Consider the following 19,813-nt stretch of genomic DNA (forward strand, 5'->3'; position numbering starts at 1 on the left):
AGTATTGTTTCATGAGTGATGTCAGTGTTTCTATGCTTGTCGTATCTTAAAATATTGCTGCATAGAGTTAAGAAGGAGACGAAAGTTGCTCTAACTCAATTCTTAAACAATCTTTTTAAGATAAGCTTATTCAATCGAAGGGAAGGTAAAAGAGAAATGAGACCACAGTAATTACGACATTTTAAAAAACGTTTCTCTAAGAAACCATAAAGGCCTTGTTATGGTTTAAATAGTGAGCATGTGTGTGTTTATACAATGCATATTGTCATTTTGATACATTCCTCTCCTAAGGAATAAGGGTGAAGGCTAAACAACTGCATAATTAATTTTGGTGTTGTTTCCCAAAGCTATTTAAAATCCACACATGAGTATTGCTCTAATCTCAATTATTAACTATTATTTTCATAAGCCAAATATGAATTGATAGAAATAATTTAGGCTAATCCTCTTCTCACTTTTCACTTTAATATTTCTCCCTATAAAGTGTTTTTAATACTTAAATAATCTCTGAGTATATCCAATATTCTTTGTAAACCTGTAATTTGGGATGCTGTTATTGCTTACTTCCTCTGGAAAAACTGCATTCCCAGGCAATAGTCACAGTTAGATTATGAAATACTCTAATTATGTTGAGTAGAGTGGAAATGATTCTTTGTCTAAATGTTTTGTAATAGTCACACTAAACAAGATTTTAGTTATTATTATGTGATCCTTCCTAGCCTCTGCTTGTGTGCTAAGTCGCTTTAGGCATGTCTGACTCTTTGCAACCCCATGGACTGTAGCCCAGCAGGTTCCTCTGTCCATGGGATTCTCCAGGCATGAACACTGGAGGGGATTTTCCAGACCCAGGGACTGTACCCACATCTCTTATGTCTCCTGCCTTGGCAGGAGAGTTCTTTACCACTAGCATCACCTGGGAAGCCCTTTCTAGCCTCTAGCTTAGTCTAAATTTAAAATGTAATTAGAATTACTATTTTTTTCACTATTCCTTTTTCTGTAATTAATACTTCTCTCTCTCCACGTATATATATACATATATAGTGTATATATATATATATACACATGCACCCACATATACATATATGTACATACACATTTATATACACACAATGTATATTTTATATAATTTTATTTATAGTTCTCTCTTTATCCAAAGTACCTTATATACAATATATTTGGATTTCTAAGCAACTGTCTGTGTTAAGTATCATCATCAAATACATACAGACCTTATAGGTCTACCATGAGAAAATCAGTGAGCAGACATTCTATGTTATTTCAAAGTGTCAAACTAAGACCAATAGCTAGACATCATTGAAAGAAGATCTCAGTACACAATGATAATGGCTTGTCCCCAGTTAAATGCACAAAGGACTTATTGTTGGGAAGAAACGTCTCCGTCCCCAGAAGGATTTAAGTAAGAGATGGCAACCCACTCCAGTACTCTTGCCTGGAAAATCCCATGGACGGAGGAGCCTGGTAGGCTGCAGTCCATGGGGTCGCAAAGAGTCGGACACGACTGCGCGACTTCACTTTCACTTTTCACTTTCATGCATTGGAGAAGGAAATGGCAACCCACTCCAGTGTTCTTGCCTGGAGAATCCCAGGGACGGGGAAGCCTGCTGGGCTGCCGTCTATGGGGTTGCACAGAGTCGGACACGACTGAAGTGACTTAGCAGCTTAGCAGCAAGAGAAATCTGAATGGGCTTACATTGAAGTAGAAGACGTCTATAATTCGTCCAAATTCTAAAATTTTAAGATCCTCCTTTAGTTCTGATTTCTAATCATACATTCCCATTCAGAAATGAAACTGTCTGACTTTCAGGGATTTACTGATAACATGTTGGCGTAACTGACGGCTAATGGGACTGCGATCAGGTTTGACTAGAAATTACTGCCAAAATGTGCAAATAAAAATTCAGTGACTTGGGTGTGGGAGCCAGAGATCAAGTTTAACTTCTGGATATGCAAAAATGACTTCAATTTCCTCAGAGTAGAGGCCTTCAGGGTTGGGGATGAGAAAGTCAGTGTATGAAAGAAATGGAGCCCTGCTCTACAAATGGCGGGGCGGCTGCCACTAGCTCGGGAAGGATGAAAGTGAAAGGGAGCCTGTTGCTTCATTCTTCACAAGGACCGTGTATGCTGGCAAGTGATAAACAAAAGGTTTACTGAATTCTGAAGTGATTTTTATTTTGTTTCTGGTTATGACTCATATCCCTGTGCATGAGAGCTCAGTTGTTCAGTCATGTCCAACTCTTTGTGACTACGTGGACTGGCCCAACAGGCTCCTCTGTCCTTGGGATCCTCCAGGCAAGAATACTGGAGTGGGTTGCCATTTCTTCCTTCAGGGGATCTTCCTGACCCAGCAATTGAACCGGTACCTCTGGTATCTCTTGTGCCGGCAGGCGGATTCTTTACCGCTGAGCCACCTAAGAAGCCCAATTTATATCCCTACTTGCTTTCAAAATGAGATATTAGGCAGTTATGATTTTCTGTTCCTAATGGAGCCCAACTTCTGTTTCTGTAAATATATCTCAGAAATGATTATGTCAACCAAAATGCAAAAATAAAATAAAATGGAAAGATGGACGATATAATAGGGGAAAACCCCCCTGTGTTTTTCATATAGTAAGTGGCATAAAATGACTTTCATGTAGTAAGTAACATTCAAAGGGACATCAGTAAGTGACATTCATTCCTGTTTCCAGAAGCTGGTCCTATTCTAGAATAGCAGACAAGAAAGGAAGTTAGGGTCTATTTTAGTTTAAGGGGCCTGTCTGTTGCAAGACTGGTGTGGGTCTGTGACTTCTCAGAGGATTTGTTATGATAGCTTTGTGTGTTTTCCTTGACTGACTAGAGTTTTTATTACTTTGTATGATATACTGATAATATAGCTGCAGAAGTAATAACATTTTGTATTGTATGATAAATACAATCAAACTTGTCATAACAGAGTCATATTCTTCTTCCAGGAAATACTTATAATTTCTACTGAAAGACAAAGGTATCAGAGGATGTGTGGGAAAATTATTAAGCTTTGCTTCTGAGTCTCTTCTTTCCAAAGAGGATGTCATTGACACAGTAAAGGGAATACAGCAGGATTTTCTGGTCCTTGCCCAGCTTGGCTGGGGTGGTGGAGAATCCCTGTTGTGACTTGCACACTGGCAGATTTTATTACGCAAGTTGTGTATCTCACAATGTTCAGTTCAGTTCATTCGCTCAGTCATGTCCAACTCTTTGCAACTCCATGAACCACAGCACGCCAGGCCTCCTTGTCCATTACCAACTGCCGGAGTTCACTCAAACTCATCTCCATCGAGTTGGTGATGCCATCCAGACATCTCATCCTCTGTCGTCCCCTTCTCCTCCTGCCCTCAATCCCTCCCAGCATCAGAGTCTTTTCCAATGAGTCAACTCTTCACATGAGGTGGCCAAAGTATTGGAGTTTCAGCTTCAGCATCATTCCTTCCAATGAACACCCAGGACTGATCTCCTTTAGAATGGACTGGTTGGATCTCCTTGCAGTCCAAGGGACTCTCAAGAGTCTTCTCCAACACCACAGTTCAAAAGCATCAATTCTTCAGCGCTCAGCTTTCTTCACAGTCCAACTCTCACATCCACACATGACCACTGGAAAAAGCATGGCCTTGACTAGACGGACTTTGTTGGAAAGTAGCGTCTCTGCTTTTGAATGTGCTGTGCCAAATGTCAGTTTATTCCAGGGTTCATGGCAACGAACTAATTCTGAAACATAGGGTGACTGGAGTAGTGATGTGGGTTGCTTCATGCTCTCTAACCCAGTATTTCTTAGTCAAGATCTTTCTGATCTTAGTGAATGTTACCTCAGGTGGTTTTGTGGCATTTGGTACATTAGTTTTCAACAGGATGTATCATTCAGTACACTCAGCTCATTCTTGTCAAAGAGATGACCTGTTCAAACAAACACACCAACAAATAAACCATCAAAAATCTAGAGTCAAAAGTAATTAGGACTATATATGCAGTCACCCCCCCATAACCCCCCACCCAGAAGACTCTGTGGTATCTTCTTGGAAAGTTCAATTAATGTTACAAAGATAAAATGAATTTATATGATGTTTTCAGAGGCATTTTTGAGAAGTTTCAGAACTAAGAGAGAAATGTTTTAAGAAATGTTGATAAAATGAAAAAATTATATAAGTGCAAGTTCCTTGGTTGATATAAGCTTAGATGACAAACTCTTTGAAAACAAGGACTACATCCTGTTCCACATAATTGTTAGGCAGTATAAAAATGCAGGCTGACTTGAATCAAAGGGGTCTGTCACGTGTGGACAGCTGTGTTTGTCTTTCATTTGTGGGTAAGCAGAGCAGTGCACACATGACATACTTGTGTAAGGTCATGTGAGTAGGGAGAGACTGACTATGCCTCACAGCCTTTCTCCTCTGCTGTAAAAAAATCTTCAGGTTTTACAGTAGATGATTATTAGAGTTCCATGGTAACATCATACTTGAAATTTAGTCTTTAGAGGTGCCTGGTAGGTGAGAATTACATTTTATTACTCTTCATCCAATATCATTCAATTTGAGTTACTTTGAGTGACAGTATTGTTTATAATTACAACAGGACAAGAGCCATCACTCAGACTTGTCCTAAGGCTAACTGGGACATATAGGCAATACATCCTGCATTATGTCAAAAACAGTGTTTAGTTCTGCTAATCTACCAGGGCAGAAGAGGCATTAGGAAACTCAACTTTGTACTGAGGGATTAACAAAGTATTTTGAGTCTACAAGATGATGACAAGATCTGAAATTTGTGGCACAAATATTCTTTATCCACTTTCTAAAATAGACCCAAACCAAGATCATGGTTGACCTCAATGGGTAACATCCACTCAGCTCCCAGTTCCTGTAGGAAATCACAGCATCTAGCCAACCCAGAAAACAGGATGTGGTTCACTGGAAATGCAAATTGGCTTCTCATTATTAACAGAGTCATCCATTGCTGTAAAAGGAGGAATTCAGGAACAAAAGAGGCAAGATGACATGGGGATAACACTTGGAGGAATAAAACAAACATTTCACTACATGCTGCTGAATTTATATCTTTAGTCAGAGCTGAAGTGGGCAGGTGAACAAAAAATGTCCACGGTGTTCACGGGTAGCTGAAGGGAAGTACTTATCCTGCCTCTTGGCTCCTTAAGGTGGGGCACAGAATCCCGTGATGCTGTTTTTGCAGTGCTGCACATGCCTCTAAGGGACGATGGAGTAAGTCTCCCACCACCAAGTTCAGAGGACCAGAGAGAATCCAGGAAGCGCCTTCAGTTGGATTCAGGTAGGTTATTAAATTCTGATGGTTCTTACAAGCTAATTCAGGCAAAAGGAAGCAATGGGCCTGACCCATCAGGGTAAAAAGCTCAGGGCAAGTTATTTTGTATGTTGGATTTGAAAAACCATTAATTCCAGTAAAAAGTATCAATAAAGAGAAAGGATCAAATGGTGTTAAAATCTGGAGAGAAAAACACTCAATCGTAGAATAGCATTTGGAAGGTGGGACTGAAAAACGGGATAGTATAATCTGCCAGAAAACAATTTGGCCACTTCCCTGGTAGTTCAGCTGGTAAAGAATCCGCCTATAATGCAGGAGACCCTGGTTTGATTCCTGGGTTGGGAAGATCTCCTGGAGAAGAGATAGGCTACCCACTCCAGTATTCTGGAGCTTCCCTGGTGAGTCAGATGGTTAAGAATCCACCCGCAACCCAGGAGATCTGGGTTTGATCCATGGGTTGGGAAGATCCCCTGGAGGAGGGCATGGCAACCCACTCTAGCATTCTTGTCTGGAGAATCCCCATGGACAGAGGAGCCTGGCGGGCTACAATCCATGGGGTCACAAAGAGTCAGACACGACTGAGCAACTAAGCACAGCACATAGCACAGTGGGAAAATATTATTTGGAGGTTTTTGTTCTTTGCAAGTTTAAGAGGGTGAAACTGTCTTTTATAAATTTATCTGTGTGTATGTGGCCTGCCAGACCCAGCCTTTGTACATAATATAATGTATGTTAGGAGTGGCAGTATGCTTAGAGGTGGGGTTGCCAGGATAGTTGTCTTGAGGCTGTATTGCCTGGTGAGGTTAGTGTTTTTCCGATAATTTTGTGTTTATTGGGGAGCTCTGCAAGCATTCTGTTGCTCCACTTCAAGATGCCCCTTTGGGTTTTGTGCTTTTAGACACCTCGAACGCTGCCCACATGAGGCATCAGAGGGTTAGCCAAACTACATATTTCTACAATCTGTTGCTGTGAGCTAATAATGAAATCAATGCCCAATAACACATAATTCTGGAGAGCAGGAAGACCTCTGTAAGTAAGGGAAATGGATTTCTCTCACATTGAGATGAGTCACTGTAACCTCTGCCTTGTTTTGAAACTGACAACCTTTTATTATTGTGACACCTGCAATATCTCGTTTTCCCTCTAGCTATCCTCTAGTCCAGTTAATTTAGCAAGCACAGAGTTACCATGAATTATTTAGCAACTGGAAAGTTTTAATGATTAGTTACAGCAGTCACATTGTGTAAGAATCAAATTGCTTTAAGTAAAAGGACAAAGTTCATAAAATCACTCCATTCTTAGAAGTACTTTAATAAGAAATAATCTTATTATCTAAAACAAAACAGAACCACCTTCCATTGAAGGATGCTAGTTATTGCCAGTTCCTTGTTGCTGCTGGATCCACTGAAGGATTTACAACTTAACGGTCAAAGTGTGCCTTAAGTATTGTGGCTCCCTGACTTTATTCTCATCTGGAAAATTCTGCTGCTATAGCCTTCAGTCAAGATGCAGCTCCATGCTCTATCTACTTATTAGCATATACTTTTGGAACTGATTTCAAGTGGGATTTCTTAGGGAATATCTGGTTTTAAGCTGAGTATTCAAAGCATGTCTAGAGCAAGACAAGCCAGAAAGGGTCAGGGTCAGAAAACTGGCTATAAGATTTAACAAAGAGATTAAAACTATTATCCATCTCCCTTACCCCATGTGAAGCTTCCTATCATGCTTTCCAGTGAACAGAGAGAAACATAGCTTGGCATCCGGTTCCATCACTTAATGGCAAATAGAAGGGGAAAAAGTGGAAACAGTGGCACATTTTACTTTTTTGGGTTTTAAAATCACTGTGGACAGTGACTGCAGTCATGAAATTAAAAGATGCTTGCTCCTTGGAAGAAAAGCTATGATGAACCTAGATAGCACTCTATTAAAAAGCAGAGATATCACTTTGCTGATGAAAGTCCATATGGTTGAAGCTATGGTTTTTCCAGTAGTCATGTACAGATGTGAGAGTTGGATCATAAGGAAGGCTGAATGCCAAAGAATTGATGCTTTTGCATTGTGGTGCTGTGGTGGCTCAGATGATAAAGAATTAGCCTGCAAAGTGGTAGACTTGGGTTCAATCCCAGGGTTGGGAAAGATCCCCTGGAGGAGGGCATGGCAACCCACTTCAGTATTCTTGCCTGGAGAATCCCCGTGGACAGAGGAGCCTGGTGGGCTGCAGTCCATGGGGTTGCAAAGAGTCAGACATGACTGAGCGATTAAGCCTGCGGCTATCACCACTGGAGAAGACTCTTGAGAGTCCCTTGGAATGCAAGGAGATCAAACCAGTCAATCCTAAAGCAAATCTGCCCTGAACATTCACTGAAAGGACTGATGATGAAGCTGAGACTCCAATACTTTGGCCACCTGATGTGAAGAACTGACTCATTTGAAAAGACCCTGATGCTGGGAAGATTGAAGGCAGGAGGAGAAGGGGACGACAGAGGATGAGATGGTTGGATGGCATCATCAACTCAATGGACATGAGTTTGAGAAAACTCTGGGAGACAGTATAGGACAGGGAAGCATGGCATGTTGCAGTTCATGGGGTTGCAAAGAGTTGGACTTGACTTGGCAACTGAACAACAACAGAATGAGAAAAAAGTCAAAATGTTGAGTGAGATAATTTGGGAGAGTTTGTTTGATTTCCCATTTTTTCTATATATTTTTATGGGGATATGGTCAGAAAATACACATGCACTGAAGTGAAAGTCAGCCAGGTGGCCAAGCCTTAGGCAAATTTATACTCATTTTACAGCCTTGCTACTCAAGGCAAGGTCCCTAGACTCCAGTATCGGCATCACCTAGGAGTTTGTTAGAAATACATGGTCTTATGTCCTATTCTGGAACTGCTAAATTAGAATCTGTACTGTAAGCAGATCCCTGAGTGATCTGCACACTAAAATTTGAAAAGTAACACTTGATAGAGATCATTTGGCTTTTTCTCCTCCTTTTTGGATTAATCTGGGAATACACTTAGAGAAGACTCAATGGTTTGAACACGGATTGCTTTCTGTAACCTGTAGTGATTCATTTAATGTGGTGCTCTCTTTTTCAACCAGCTGTGTGCTTCTAGGTCACCAATGCTTGCTGTCTTAGGAAATGATTACACATTATAACTTACTCTGTGGGAGGCACATTCATCTATACAAACCGAAACTGGAAACTTGTCTTTAAGCAAAATTATATGATATACATCAAAGGTATCGTGCAATTGTGGAAGTTGACAAGCTACTAACACTTACCAAAGAAAAGCTGCAAGAAATACTTCATTTTACCACTAGGTGGAAATAGAGTAATTTTGAGTATTTTCTTCAGGGCTATCAACTACTGCAACAGTACTTCATAAACTGAAAGAGATCTAAGAAATCAATTAGTCTAATCCTTACCTCCTTAATTCCATAGATGAGAGAACTGAGGTTCAAAGATATTAAAGAAAACTTTATCTGTCTTGTAATTGGTTGTCTTGTAGAGCCACTGGATGAAGAAATGCTAGAGTAATTCAGGATTCTTCAGCCATTTTCACCTACAAGAATAAATACTATTTTATTATCCTCTAGCATGATGGACGGAGAAGGCAATGGCATCCCACTCCAGTACTCTTGGAAAATCCCATGGACGGAGGAGCCTGGTGGGCTGCAGTCTATGGGGTCGCTAAGAGTTGGACACGACTGAGCGACTTCACTTTCAGTTTTCACTTTGATGCATTGGAGAAGGAAATGGCAACCCACTCCAGTGTTCTTGCCTGAAGAATCCCAGGGACGGGGGAGCCTGGTGGGCTGCTGTCTATGGGGTCTCACAGAGTCGGACACGACTGAAGCGACTTAGCAGTAGCAGCAGCAGCATGATGGAACACATGATGTGACACTGTATTGATTGTCTCTGTGCTGCCACTAAAACTAATGACCAGCATGGCTCCTTCTGCTTTTAAAGATAGGCTGCAACAAAGTTATTGGCACTTCTTCCCTGTGTGTGCTAAGTCATTTCAGTCGTGTTGTACTCTGTGTGACACTATGGACTGGAGCCCACCAGGAAACTCTGTTTATGGGATTCTCCAGGTAAGAATACTGGAAAGGGTTGTCATGCCCTCCTCCAGGAGATCTTCCTGACCCAGGGATTGAACCCATGTCTCTTATGTCTCCTGCATTGGCAGGTGGGTTCTTTACCACTAGCGCCACCTGGGAAGCCCTGTATCCTAATGTAATTAATCTCAACCAAGTGATAATTCTCTTCCCTTTGTCCAATGAAGAGATACTCAACCACTGTAGACTGAAAAAAAAATGCACAAACTAAAAGTTGAGAATTATATTTTACTTGGTGAACTTTCTAAGAACTTAAGCCAGGGATACAGCCTCTCAGCTCTGAGGGACTGCTCTGAAGAGATAAGGGAGAAGCCAGGATATATAGCTTTTGCTGAAAACAACAACAGAACAAACAAAAACCCTATGTAGTCAAATATCAAAAGATAACTGCTACACACAAAAATGGACATCTCACAATAATGATTTTAGTGTTTTTCTTTGTATGGGAAGATGCAAGAGTCTGGGCTCATTGAAATTATTTTTTGATATGCATCTTAACTACCTAGGGCCAGGATGCTGTTTTTCCTCCATCCGGAATCTCTTCAGGGCGCACATCAGGACCACTGCTGTATCCTGTTGCTGGCTACAGCAACATCCCTTGTTTTCTGAAATGACGGGTGATAGTCTTTGTCCACAATTCCATAAAGTCATACTAGACTTTACTCAGATTTGTTTTCACAGCATTTTTTTGTTTTTACATTTATATTGGGTTCAAGCTAAGTAGCCTAGAACAGGACTTTAGTTTGAAGGTTAAAGAAATACTTAATGTTTTTCAGAGTTTGTAATCCATTACTGGGCTTCCTTGGTGACTCAGCAGTAAGGCTCAGAGGTTAAAGTGTCTGCCTGCAATGCGGGAGACCTGGGTTTGATCCATGGGTTGGGAAGTTCCCCTGGAGAAGGAAATGGCAACCCACTCCAGTATTCTTGCCTGGAGAATCCCATGGACAGAGGAGCCTGGTGGGCTACAGTCCACGGGGTAGCAAAGAGTTGGGCACAACTGAGCGACCTTACTTACTTACTGGGCTTCCTCAGTGACTCAGCAGTAAAGAGTTCGTCTGCAATGCAGGAGATCCAGGTTCGATCCCTGGGTTGGGAAGATGCCCTGGAGGAGGAAATGGCAACCCACCCCAGTATTCTTGCTGGGAAAATGCCATAGACAGAAAAGCCTGGAGGGCTATAGTCCATGGGGTTGCAAAGTCAGACACGACTGAAGCATCTGAGCACAAGGCACACAATCCATTACTAGGACTCTTAAGAAAGGAAGGGAATCTGAATTTAGGGGTTGAGGGACTTTAGAAATAACCTGACTTCAATCTCTCTCCATGTCTATAATACAGTTGAGAGGCATCAGAGAACAAGGGATTAAATGCATTGCTCAGAGTAGCAGAGCCATCACCATGCCCTTTGGCTCTGTCCCTTGGGAGACACTAACAGGTATTTTGATCTGTATCTTTGTTTTGTCGATGTGTTTTAACCACAAAAGGATTATTTCTATTTGTTGACCGAAAAAAATGCACAAGCTAAAAGTTGAACGTGTGTGCGCTCAGTGGCTCAGTCGTGTCCGACTCTCTGAGATCCCATAGACTATAGGCAAAGTTGAGAAATATGTTTTATTCGGTGGAATTCCTGAGGACTTAAGCCCGGAAGATGACCTCTCAGATAGCTCTGAGGATTTGTTGCAAAGAGGTAAGGGAATAGCCAGGATATATAGGAGCTTTAGCAACTAAAACCAGATAGTCAGAACATCAAAAGATTAGTGTTAAAGAAAACCAGGTATCTCCACTTAATGATTTCAGTGCTTTGCTTTCTTATGTATGGGAAGAGGCAAGAATCTGCTCATACTTGGGCAGTCTCTCCGTCTGACTCTTTGTGACCCCATGCACTGTACCCTGCCAGGCTCCTATGTCCATGGGATTTCCCATGCAAGAATACTGGAGTGGGTTGCCATTTCCTCCTCCAGGGGATCTTCCCGCCCTAAGGACTGCATGCACAACTCCTTCATTGGCACACGGATTCTTTAGCACTGAGGCACCAGGAGAGCTGCAAGAATCTGGGCTCACTGAGATCACTCCTTTGATGTGCTTCTTACCTATCTAGGGGCAGGATCCTGCTTTTCTCCAACCCGGAATCCCCTCAGGGTGCAGAGTTAGGGCAGTGCTTCGGCTGAGGCCTGCAACATCCTTTGCTTACTGACTTGGCAGGCCACATTTTTTCATCCACACACTCATCACATCAAAAGTGTGTTTAAAAGTTAAATTTTGGATAATGCTTCTGGTATAAAAATGATTTCTCGTACCTAAGTATTTAGTATCAAGGTGTCATTTTCCTTTTGACATTTCTATCGAGTGGTTGATTATGATAATCTAAAAACTAGTATTCCAGTACTGAGTCCTGGTTATTATCATATTCAATACAAAAATGGAAAAACATGTTGACCTAGCACATTAAGAAGGCAAATCCAAGCACACAGGGGCTGCTTCTCTGGGAGGTAGGGGCAGTGGGCCATGCCAAGTGTCCAGAAGCCAGCACTTGGTCTGCTGGGCAAATGATGTGCTCAGCTGCCCTCAGAACAGGAACATTTTCTGGGAGCAGTTGAGCCTCAAGTATGGGACATGCCAGCCCTTAGTGGCACAACTATGTGACCTGAGTCACTCAGTATTAAAATGGTGCCACTGGGGAAACTGGGGTAACCCTAGGATTAGGATAAGAATACATTGCAGGTGAGTAAAGGTCCTGAGGCATTCCTCAGGACATTTCCTGAGGAGATTTCCTCAGGAAAAGACAAGCTCAGATTTCAGTTCGTTAGGGAAGGAGCAAGAAGAACCAGTGTCTTGGAATAATTCAGGGGACTGTATGTAGCCTCTACTCTTAATCCCATGAAGAGGAGGGTGAGCTTGAGGCAGCCAGGTGTGGTTCTATTTCACAAAGTCTAGAATGGGAGGAACCTGGACACGAATTCTGGTTCTTCCACCCTGCAAACTTTCCCTGCCTCATTTCTCTTTCAGAAAATTGGGATAATATTCTTGAGTAAAAATGCAGTGGGCATCAGCATTAACAGATATAAAGGGGCCAGGAAGTACAGCATGTAGCAAGAAGGCATTCAATAAATGGAGCTTATCGCCACCAAGGTGGCTACCCTCTCTGTGTGGCAATTTCCACATCTCACTCCAACTCACTCCCACAGCAACCCAGGAGCACAAAGAGCCTGTGATAGGCACACTTTGAAAAGTAGAACGTTCTACTTACAAGTAAATACAGGGTAGTATTAAGATTAAAGGAGAAGAGGAGAACCACTGGAGTCTAAAGACTTGGGAGCCTGAGGAGAAATTGTTCAGGGCTCCGCTCAGCTGAAAATATAAATAATAAAACATACTTGAATGAGAACATTTAATAGCAATGGCAGTCACTTAAACTGATAACCTTCTACAGAGTCTAAGTTTGGAAACCGAACTGCCTGGGACATCTCCCTGCACCCAGGACCTTCTGATAAGATAGCCTAACTCAACTCAGGTTAGAGGCCCTCCGAGGCCCTAGCTGGGCCGGGAGTGGCCTGAGGGTGGGAACAGGTTATTGCAGGAGGGTGTTTCCCCCCCACCCTCGCCCCAGCAGTGATTAAAGAGGCGAAGAAGTTTATCGATCAGTCAATTAAACTACTGATCAATTCCTGGGATCATCAATTCATGGGAACCGAACGAAGGCTAATCGATACTTTGAGGGTGTCACGAATGGGAAGAGGGGCTGCGGCTTGGCATGGGATCAACGGGCCCGAGAGAGCCGGGGCGGGTCCGCCCGTAGCCCCTCTGGCTTCCTGGGCGTGCGGAGGCGCGGGAAGGGCAGGGGCTGGCGTCCGTGGTGGCATGGGGCGCGTCGAACTAGGACTAGTCCCAGCTCGCAGGAACAGCCCGCGGAGCCCCAGCGGCCGCGGCAGGTGGAGCAGTTTAGCTCTTTTGGACCCCAGGAGCCAGGCCCAGGGGCGACGGGGGCGGGGCGGGCAGGCGAGGCGCGCTTCTCATTGGCCGCCGGGCACCGCCCGCGCAAGCGCTCCGTCTTTATAAAGCCGCGCGCGTGGCTAGCCAACCGCACGCCTGATTCCCGGCGCCCTACCCTCCGCAGCTCACCTGTCACGCCTGTCCGCTCGGACCCACCATGGCCACCGTTCAGCAGCTGGTAGGAAGATGGCGCTTAGTGGAGAGCAAAGGATTTGACGAATACATGAAGGAAGTAGGTAAGGTTCCCCGCCATGCGGCACTGCAACGTGGCACGTGTGTGGGGCTGTCTGTCCGTAGGCCCACTTCGGCATGCTAGGCTGAAAGGCTGGGCGTGCGTGGCCGCCCACCCCCGAGCCTGTTATCCTCCACCTCCGACCCTCATCGCAGGCGAGCATCGGAGAGCGCCTCGCGCCCGCCCCGGATTCCCCGGACCGTCGGCCTCGATCAGTCCCTCTCTCTGCTGCTTTCCCCGGGCCCACGCGACCCCTGCTTTCCTGCCCTTTAGCGCGCTCACCCCTCTCCCACCCCAAGCTTCTTTTCTTTCGCCCCCTGCAGGCGGCCCTCTTAACTTTCCCGAATTTTCTTGCCCCACCACTCGTCCGCTTTTCTGCCATTGCCCTCCCTCGCATTCGCCCGGTCGTGGCCGCACCTACTTGCCCTGACCCACCTTGCCGCATCTTTTGTTCCCAGGTGGCGCGCAGGGTCCCCTCCCTCTTCTACACCCGGACTCGGTTTCCAGCCGAAATCCGGGCTACCGCTTCAGCTTCCATTCCGCTCTCGGTTGCATCTCCCCCACCCCTAGAGCCCCCGCCCGCCTTCGCCGTGTGCGTCGGGCCATTTTGGGTTGGCCGGGCTCCCCCGGTGGAGCATCAGGGCATCTTCCTCTCCACGCCCCGGAGCGGGGCTCAGAGGCGTGGCGCTGGCGACAGTGACCTGTTGGCACTGCTTGACTCGGCGCTGCGGTGGCCAGGTGGCGTGTGGGAGGAGCGCGATGAGGTCGACTGTACCCGGGGTGGCAGTGCCCTGCAACCTTCTGCATCTAGAGGGTGGAGGGCAGAGAGGCTTAGCCGGGAAACCGCAGTCACAAACTACCGGTCTTTCAGCTGCTTTCCAACTGCATCCAAGATGGGCGTGGCCTTGCCCAAGACACTTGATTTTTTTTTTTTTTTTTTTTAATTTTTGCAGCGTTGTGTTGATTTCTGCCACACAGCAAGGGGAACCAGCCATGATTATGCATGTATCCGCTCCCTTCCAAGCCTCCCTCCCTTCCCCCCACCCCATTCCTCCAGGTCATCGCAGAGCACCTGACTGGGCTCCCAGTTCTACACAACAACTTCTCGCCAGTTATCCGTCTTACAGCTGATAGTGTGTGTGTGTTGATGCTACCTTCTGCATTCCTCCCTCTCTCTCCTCCCTCACTGTGTCAATAAGTCCATTCTCTATATCTGCAGTTCTATTTCTTCCCTGCAGATAGGTTCATCAGTATCATTTTTCTAGATTCCATATATATGCCTTAATACCTAGCAACTCCACTACTGGGTATATGCCCTGAGAAAACCAAAATTGTAAAAGATGCATGTACCCCAATGTTCATACCATCACTCTTGAGGATAGTTCTAGTGACCTAGATGACCTAGATGAACCTAGAGCCTGTTCTACAGAGTGAAGCACTTCTTAAAAGCCTTCCAAGGGAGGATTTGTCTCTGTAGGGAAATTCAAGTTCTCTTGCTCAAAATGGTGTTGGATTTTCTGTTGTCTTTTTCGTAAGCCAGTGATAATGATAAAGAGTGCTGATTGTGACATTGGGTAGATTGGCAAAGATGAACCTTTGTCATAGGCCCCTAGGAAGTGAAGCATAGCAAAAATCCTGTCTGACACAACTGCTGTTTTAGAAGCTAGCCTCCCGCAGATAGTAACTTTCTGTTACCAAATGTTAAGTGAGTGAAGAAGTCATTACAAAGACCTAGACCCCGAAGTACCCTGAAGTACTTTAAAAACACACCTTCTAGCCGATGGCTGGTTAAGTCTGGCTCTGGTGAATCTTAAGTGTGTTTATGATCCTGTGAATAAAACAAGGCAATATTTTTTTTTTTCCCCTCCCCTCTATACCTTGATCAAAGTGACTCTGGACAAAAAGCAACTAACTGCACTCACAAAGGAGAAATACGTATGTGTGTGTTCACCTGAGTGAGAACCACAGTAGGCGGTCTCTCTGCCCATTGAAACCAAACATGTTTATCAGATGGCTTGTTTCCAGAGTTCTGGAGTCAGGAAGGTTGTCAAGGTACAGTTCATTAGAGAGCAGTCAAGGTGTGGAAAGAGCAGAGCCCTTTCTTTATTTGTCCAAAGTGAGAAAATAATGACTTAACTAATGAAACAAAGCACCAGTGCCTAGCTGGTGAAAGAGAAGGCTCCGTGGGGACATGTCAAGCTGGGCTGACATCATCAAGTCGGTTACTCTGCTTAGGCTGTAGTCGCCACATCCATGAAACTGAGATTTGGCCTAGAACCAAGTTTCCTACTAAATGTTAATATTAGGGGGAAATACATAGATTATAAAATAAATGTATTAATAGAGTAATCTGAGTTACAGAGTTCTGAAATACTCTTTCTGAGGGTAAGATTTTTCCTGTTTGTTAGCATCATGTTTGTGCGGTTAACTCTTAAACTGCAATTTGAATATCTCAGGATTGATACTGATTTTGTGTAGTCTACTAATTAAATATTTATCAGGGACCTGTGTGCTAGACTGTGTGCTCGACTGCTGTGTCATATAATACAGTGGTTGGCATAACTGAGGAAATTATAGAAGTCAGGGTATCTTCCTTAAGTTTCTGAGGGCCAACAGGCACGGTGTCTTAAAGCTGAGATTTAGAGCCAGGCTGCCTACGTTGTTGGTTCTCAGCACCTCCCTGCTTAGCTGGATGAGCTTGAGTAAGTTACATCAAAGCCTCACTTACTCATCTGTCAGATGGAGACTATCTACCTCTCACAAGGTCCTTGCCAGGCTTCCATGAATAGTATAGTATACTGTCAAGTACTAGCACTTGGTAAGTGCTGGATATGTGTATGTTCACAGTTATTGATGACTGCTGCTGTTAAGTCGCTTCAGTCCTGTCCGACTCTGTGCGACCCCATAGACAGCAGCCCACCAGGCTCCCCCGTCCCTGGGATTCTCCAGGCAAGAGTACTGGAGTGGGTTGCCATTGCCTTCCCTTCCCCATTGATGACTGAATAGTTGAAAATATGCACAGCATGGTGATTGCAATTGAATTACTGCTTTTATTATGTAAACAGGAAATTTGGTCTTCCAGGTATCTAACATGGTATAACTTTCTACAGGAGTGGGGATGGCTCTGCGAAAAGTGGGTGCGATGGCCAAACCAGACTGTATCATCACTTCTGATGGCAAAAACCTCAGCATAAAGACTGAGAGCACTTTGAAAACAACACAGTTTTCCTGTAAACTGGGAGAGAAGTTTGAAGAGACCACAGCTGATGGCAGAAAGACTCAGGTTAATTATAATTTATAATATCACAGAAGCTTGCAGAATGATTAACTCTATTAATAACATTCTTACTGCTTCCAGGCCACAACTTAATGAAAAAGTCTCAAGTTGTTTTATGAATTGAGTTTTGACAAATTAATGAAAACACCGATTTAACAACTTAATCTGTTTTGTAAAAATAGTTTTAAGGGACATCTAGATTAAAAAGCACAAGCTACATTATGAATGAAATTAGTATGGGTTAATGAGGTGAAGTAGACTCAGAAAGGAAAAGATAAAAAAATGTTGATTAAGGAGGTTATAAGTCACAGAAACTCTTTTTCATTGTGCCCTGGAAGATTTAAAAGGATACTTTATTTTGGCAGACTGTCTGCAACTTTACAGATGGCGCATTGGTTCAACATCAGGAATGGGATGGAAAGGAAAGCACAATAACAAGAAAACTGGAAGATGGGAAATTAGTGGTGGTAAGTGACATCATATGTCTTATATGAATTCATAGTTCACATAAGTGTTCTAGATCACTGATCATGAACAGGAGAACTAGGTTGGAGGAAAAAAAAGTGCCAGATAACAAGATAAATACAAGAATACTTAATAACTAAAGAAAGCCCTTTGTGGAGCTAGAGAAGATGATATAGCAGGAGCTGGGTCTAGTCCGTGTTCTGCTGCTCCGTTTACAGTGCAGGCACACCTCAGAGATACTGTAGGTTCGATTCCAGACCACTACAAGAAGTGGAACATTGCGGTAAAGGGAGTCACACAGAGACAGGAAGTGAGCAAATGCTGTTGGAAAAAATGGCTCCATAGACTTACTCAGTGCAGGGTTGCCACAAACCTTCAGTTTGTGAAAAATGACTATATAATCTTGAGCATACATTTTTCTGTTTCTTTAAAATGAGGAATAGTATTTGCTAAAACTAAATGAATAGATATTGCCAATCAGTAGTTTTCAGTAAAGTGTATACACCTCATAAATAAATAACAGGCTCTAGCTTTTCAAACCCAGGAATCCTAAAGTGCATTTTCTCCATCTGTGAAGCAGATTTCAATGTTTTGTAGGATTGTGATCCTAGCATTCAACTACCACCATTACTCTGTGATGTAAGACTAACTTGCCTCTTTTTAATGACATTCTGTCTCCTAGGTATGCGTCATGAACAATGTTACCTGTACTCGGGTCTATGAAAAAGTAGAGTAAAAATTCCCTCATCATTTTGCACAGAAATTAGCTGCGAGGATGAACAAGCTCAGTTCAATGAGCAAATCTCCATACTGCTGGTTTTTTTTTTTTCATTATTGTGTTCAATTATCTTTATCACAAACAAACTATTTCAAAGTGTTGGTTTAATTAGGGTCATCTCTTTGGTTAGTAAATAAATCTGTTTGTGCTACACCAGTGTTGCATGCTTTTTTAAACTTTAGAGGAATTTAGTGATGAGTTTTAACATTTACAAATGGACTAAATGGGATAGCCTTGAAGATACCGTATTGAGATTATATTTACTAATTTATATATAGAACTACTTTTGTGGCCAATAAGCTACCAATCATTAATCTTGTTTTGAACTTTGTATCAACTTAAGAATCTTAAATTTGTGGCAGAGACTGTTCTTATTGAAAAACAGCTACATAAACTTTATAATTTAAATATAAGAATAAAGATTAAATCACCATCATTGGCTAGTAATCATACTTTCAATAGTGTGTTTATAACTACTGCTCAGGAATTCTGTAGCCAGAAATTCGTTTAATAAACTTTCTGAGGACCTACCAGGTGCCAGACTGTCTTCCAGAGGTTGAGTTATATCTGAACACAGGGACAAATCATTGCACTTACTGTGACAAACGCTCAGCTTTGAGAGCATGCAATTTTCTCTTGTTTTATTAACAGAAGTAATTAAAAAAGCAATTCAACTCTGAAATACTTGTGTGTATATATAAAGAATAACTAGAATTCTAGTGACTTCTGTCCTGTTTCTCAACCCAAATAGCAAATATCAACAGTTCACATTTGGAAAGTTTCTGTAGGCACTGGGCTAAAACTATGTACGTGATCCTCATGGCAATCCTTGGGGAGCTAGTACCATTATTTCTTCCGCAAGTAAGAACACAGGTTTTTGACTAGCTAACTTGTTCAAGGACACAGGAAGTTGTGGAGTTGGAATGAGAACCTACAACTCGTTGAGCCCACTCACAACTGATCATTCTACAACTCTGGCATGTCTCAGCTTATATGAAGATCCTGAGTTAAATTTCGTAAATGTAATACTTGAGACTTTTATGAAACCACCCTCTATACATTGAAATGTTAACTTGTAAGCATCTTAATTACTGAACGTTAGTAGTCAATGAAACAGTTGGATTCATTGACGCTGTAGCCCTGTGCTGTAGCCCTGTGCTGTAGCCCCACGTGGCTGCTGAGCACCGGGTAAGTAAAATACACATAAAATTTAAAGAGCTTGATACCAAAAAAATGAAAATGCCTCTGATTTTTATATTGATTATATATGGAAATAACATTTTTGGATATAGTTGGTTACTTAAATATTGTATATTAATAAAATTAATTTTACCTGTTTCTTGCTTTTTTTAATGTGGCTGGGGAACATTTAAACTTTGCATGTGCTGAAAAAAAACTTGGAGTTTTGTTTTTTTTTTGATCCATATTTTTGGATGGACAGTGCTGCTCTAGACTTCCTTTTCTATTTGAATTTATATCTTGCTTAGTTAAGTCTCTATATTGGACTTCCTCTTTCATCCCCTTTTTCCACTTCTAATAATAGTGTACATTTATATGACTTTCTGAGCCAAACGCTGAGCCAAGTACTATAAAGAGTTCCATAATTCTCAGAACTACCCTAGATGATGTATGTTAATAATT

The 19,813-nt window shown here is 42.8% G+C and overlaps 1 protein-coding gene and 1 long non-coding RNA gene across 2 annotated transcripts; one reads left to right on the forward strand and one right to left on the reverse strand.

Moving 5' to 3' along the window:
- Positions 1–1,118: 1,118 nt before the first annotated feature.
- On the reverse strand, positions 1,119–14,997 carry LOC133260582 (uncharacterized). The gene is made up of 3 exons (XR_009740876.1): positions 14,088–14,997; positions 8,739–8,875; positions 1,119–3,930 (listed from the first exon to the last, which is right to left on the reverse strand). It is a non-coding gene; the product is annotated as an uncharacterized LOC133260582 (long non-coding RNA).
- On the forward strand, positions 13,492–18,325 carry FABP5 (fatty acid binding protein 5). The gene is made up of 4 exons (XM_061439073.1): positions 13,492–13,656; positions 16,763–16,935; positions 17,295–17,396; positions 18,077–18,325. The coding sequence occupies exons 1-4, from the start codon at positions 13,578–13,580 to the stop codon at positions 18,128–18,130; spliced, it is 408 nt and encodes a 135-aa protein (XP_061295057.1). The 5' UTR covers positions 13,492–13,577; the 3' UTR covers positions 18,131–18,325.
- The last annotated feature ends 1,488 nt before the right edge of the window (positions 18,326–19,813 follow it).

The sequence above is a fragment of the Bos javanicus genome, chromosome 14 (assembly GCF_032452875.1).
Source record: "Bos javanicus breed banteng chromosome 14, ARS-OSU_banteng_1.0, whole genome shotgun sequence".
NCBI lineage: Eukaryota > Metazoa > Chordata > Mammalia > Artiodactyla > Bovidae > Bos > Bos javanicus.

Bases quoted from the DNA above. Each gene is read 5' to 3' on its own strand.
- FABP5 (XM_061439073.1), top strand. From the start codon at position 13,578: ATGGCCACCGTTCAGCAGCTGGTAGGAAGATGGCGCTTAGTGGAGAGC. The intron at 13,657-16,762 runs GTAAGGTTCCCC...AACTTTCTACAG, and splicing joins CGAATACATGAAGGAAGTAG to GAGTGGGGATGGCTCTGCGA. The intron at 17,397-18,076 runs GTAAGTGACATC...TCTGTCTCCTAG, and splicing joins AAGATGGGAAATTAGTGGTG to GTATGCGTCATGAACAATGT.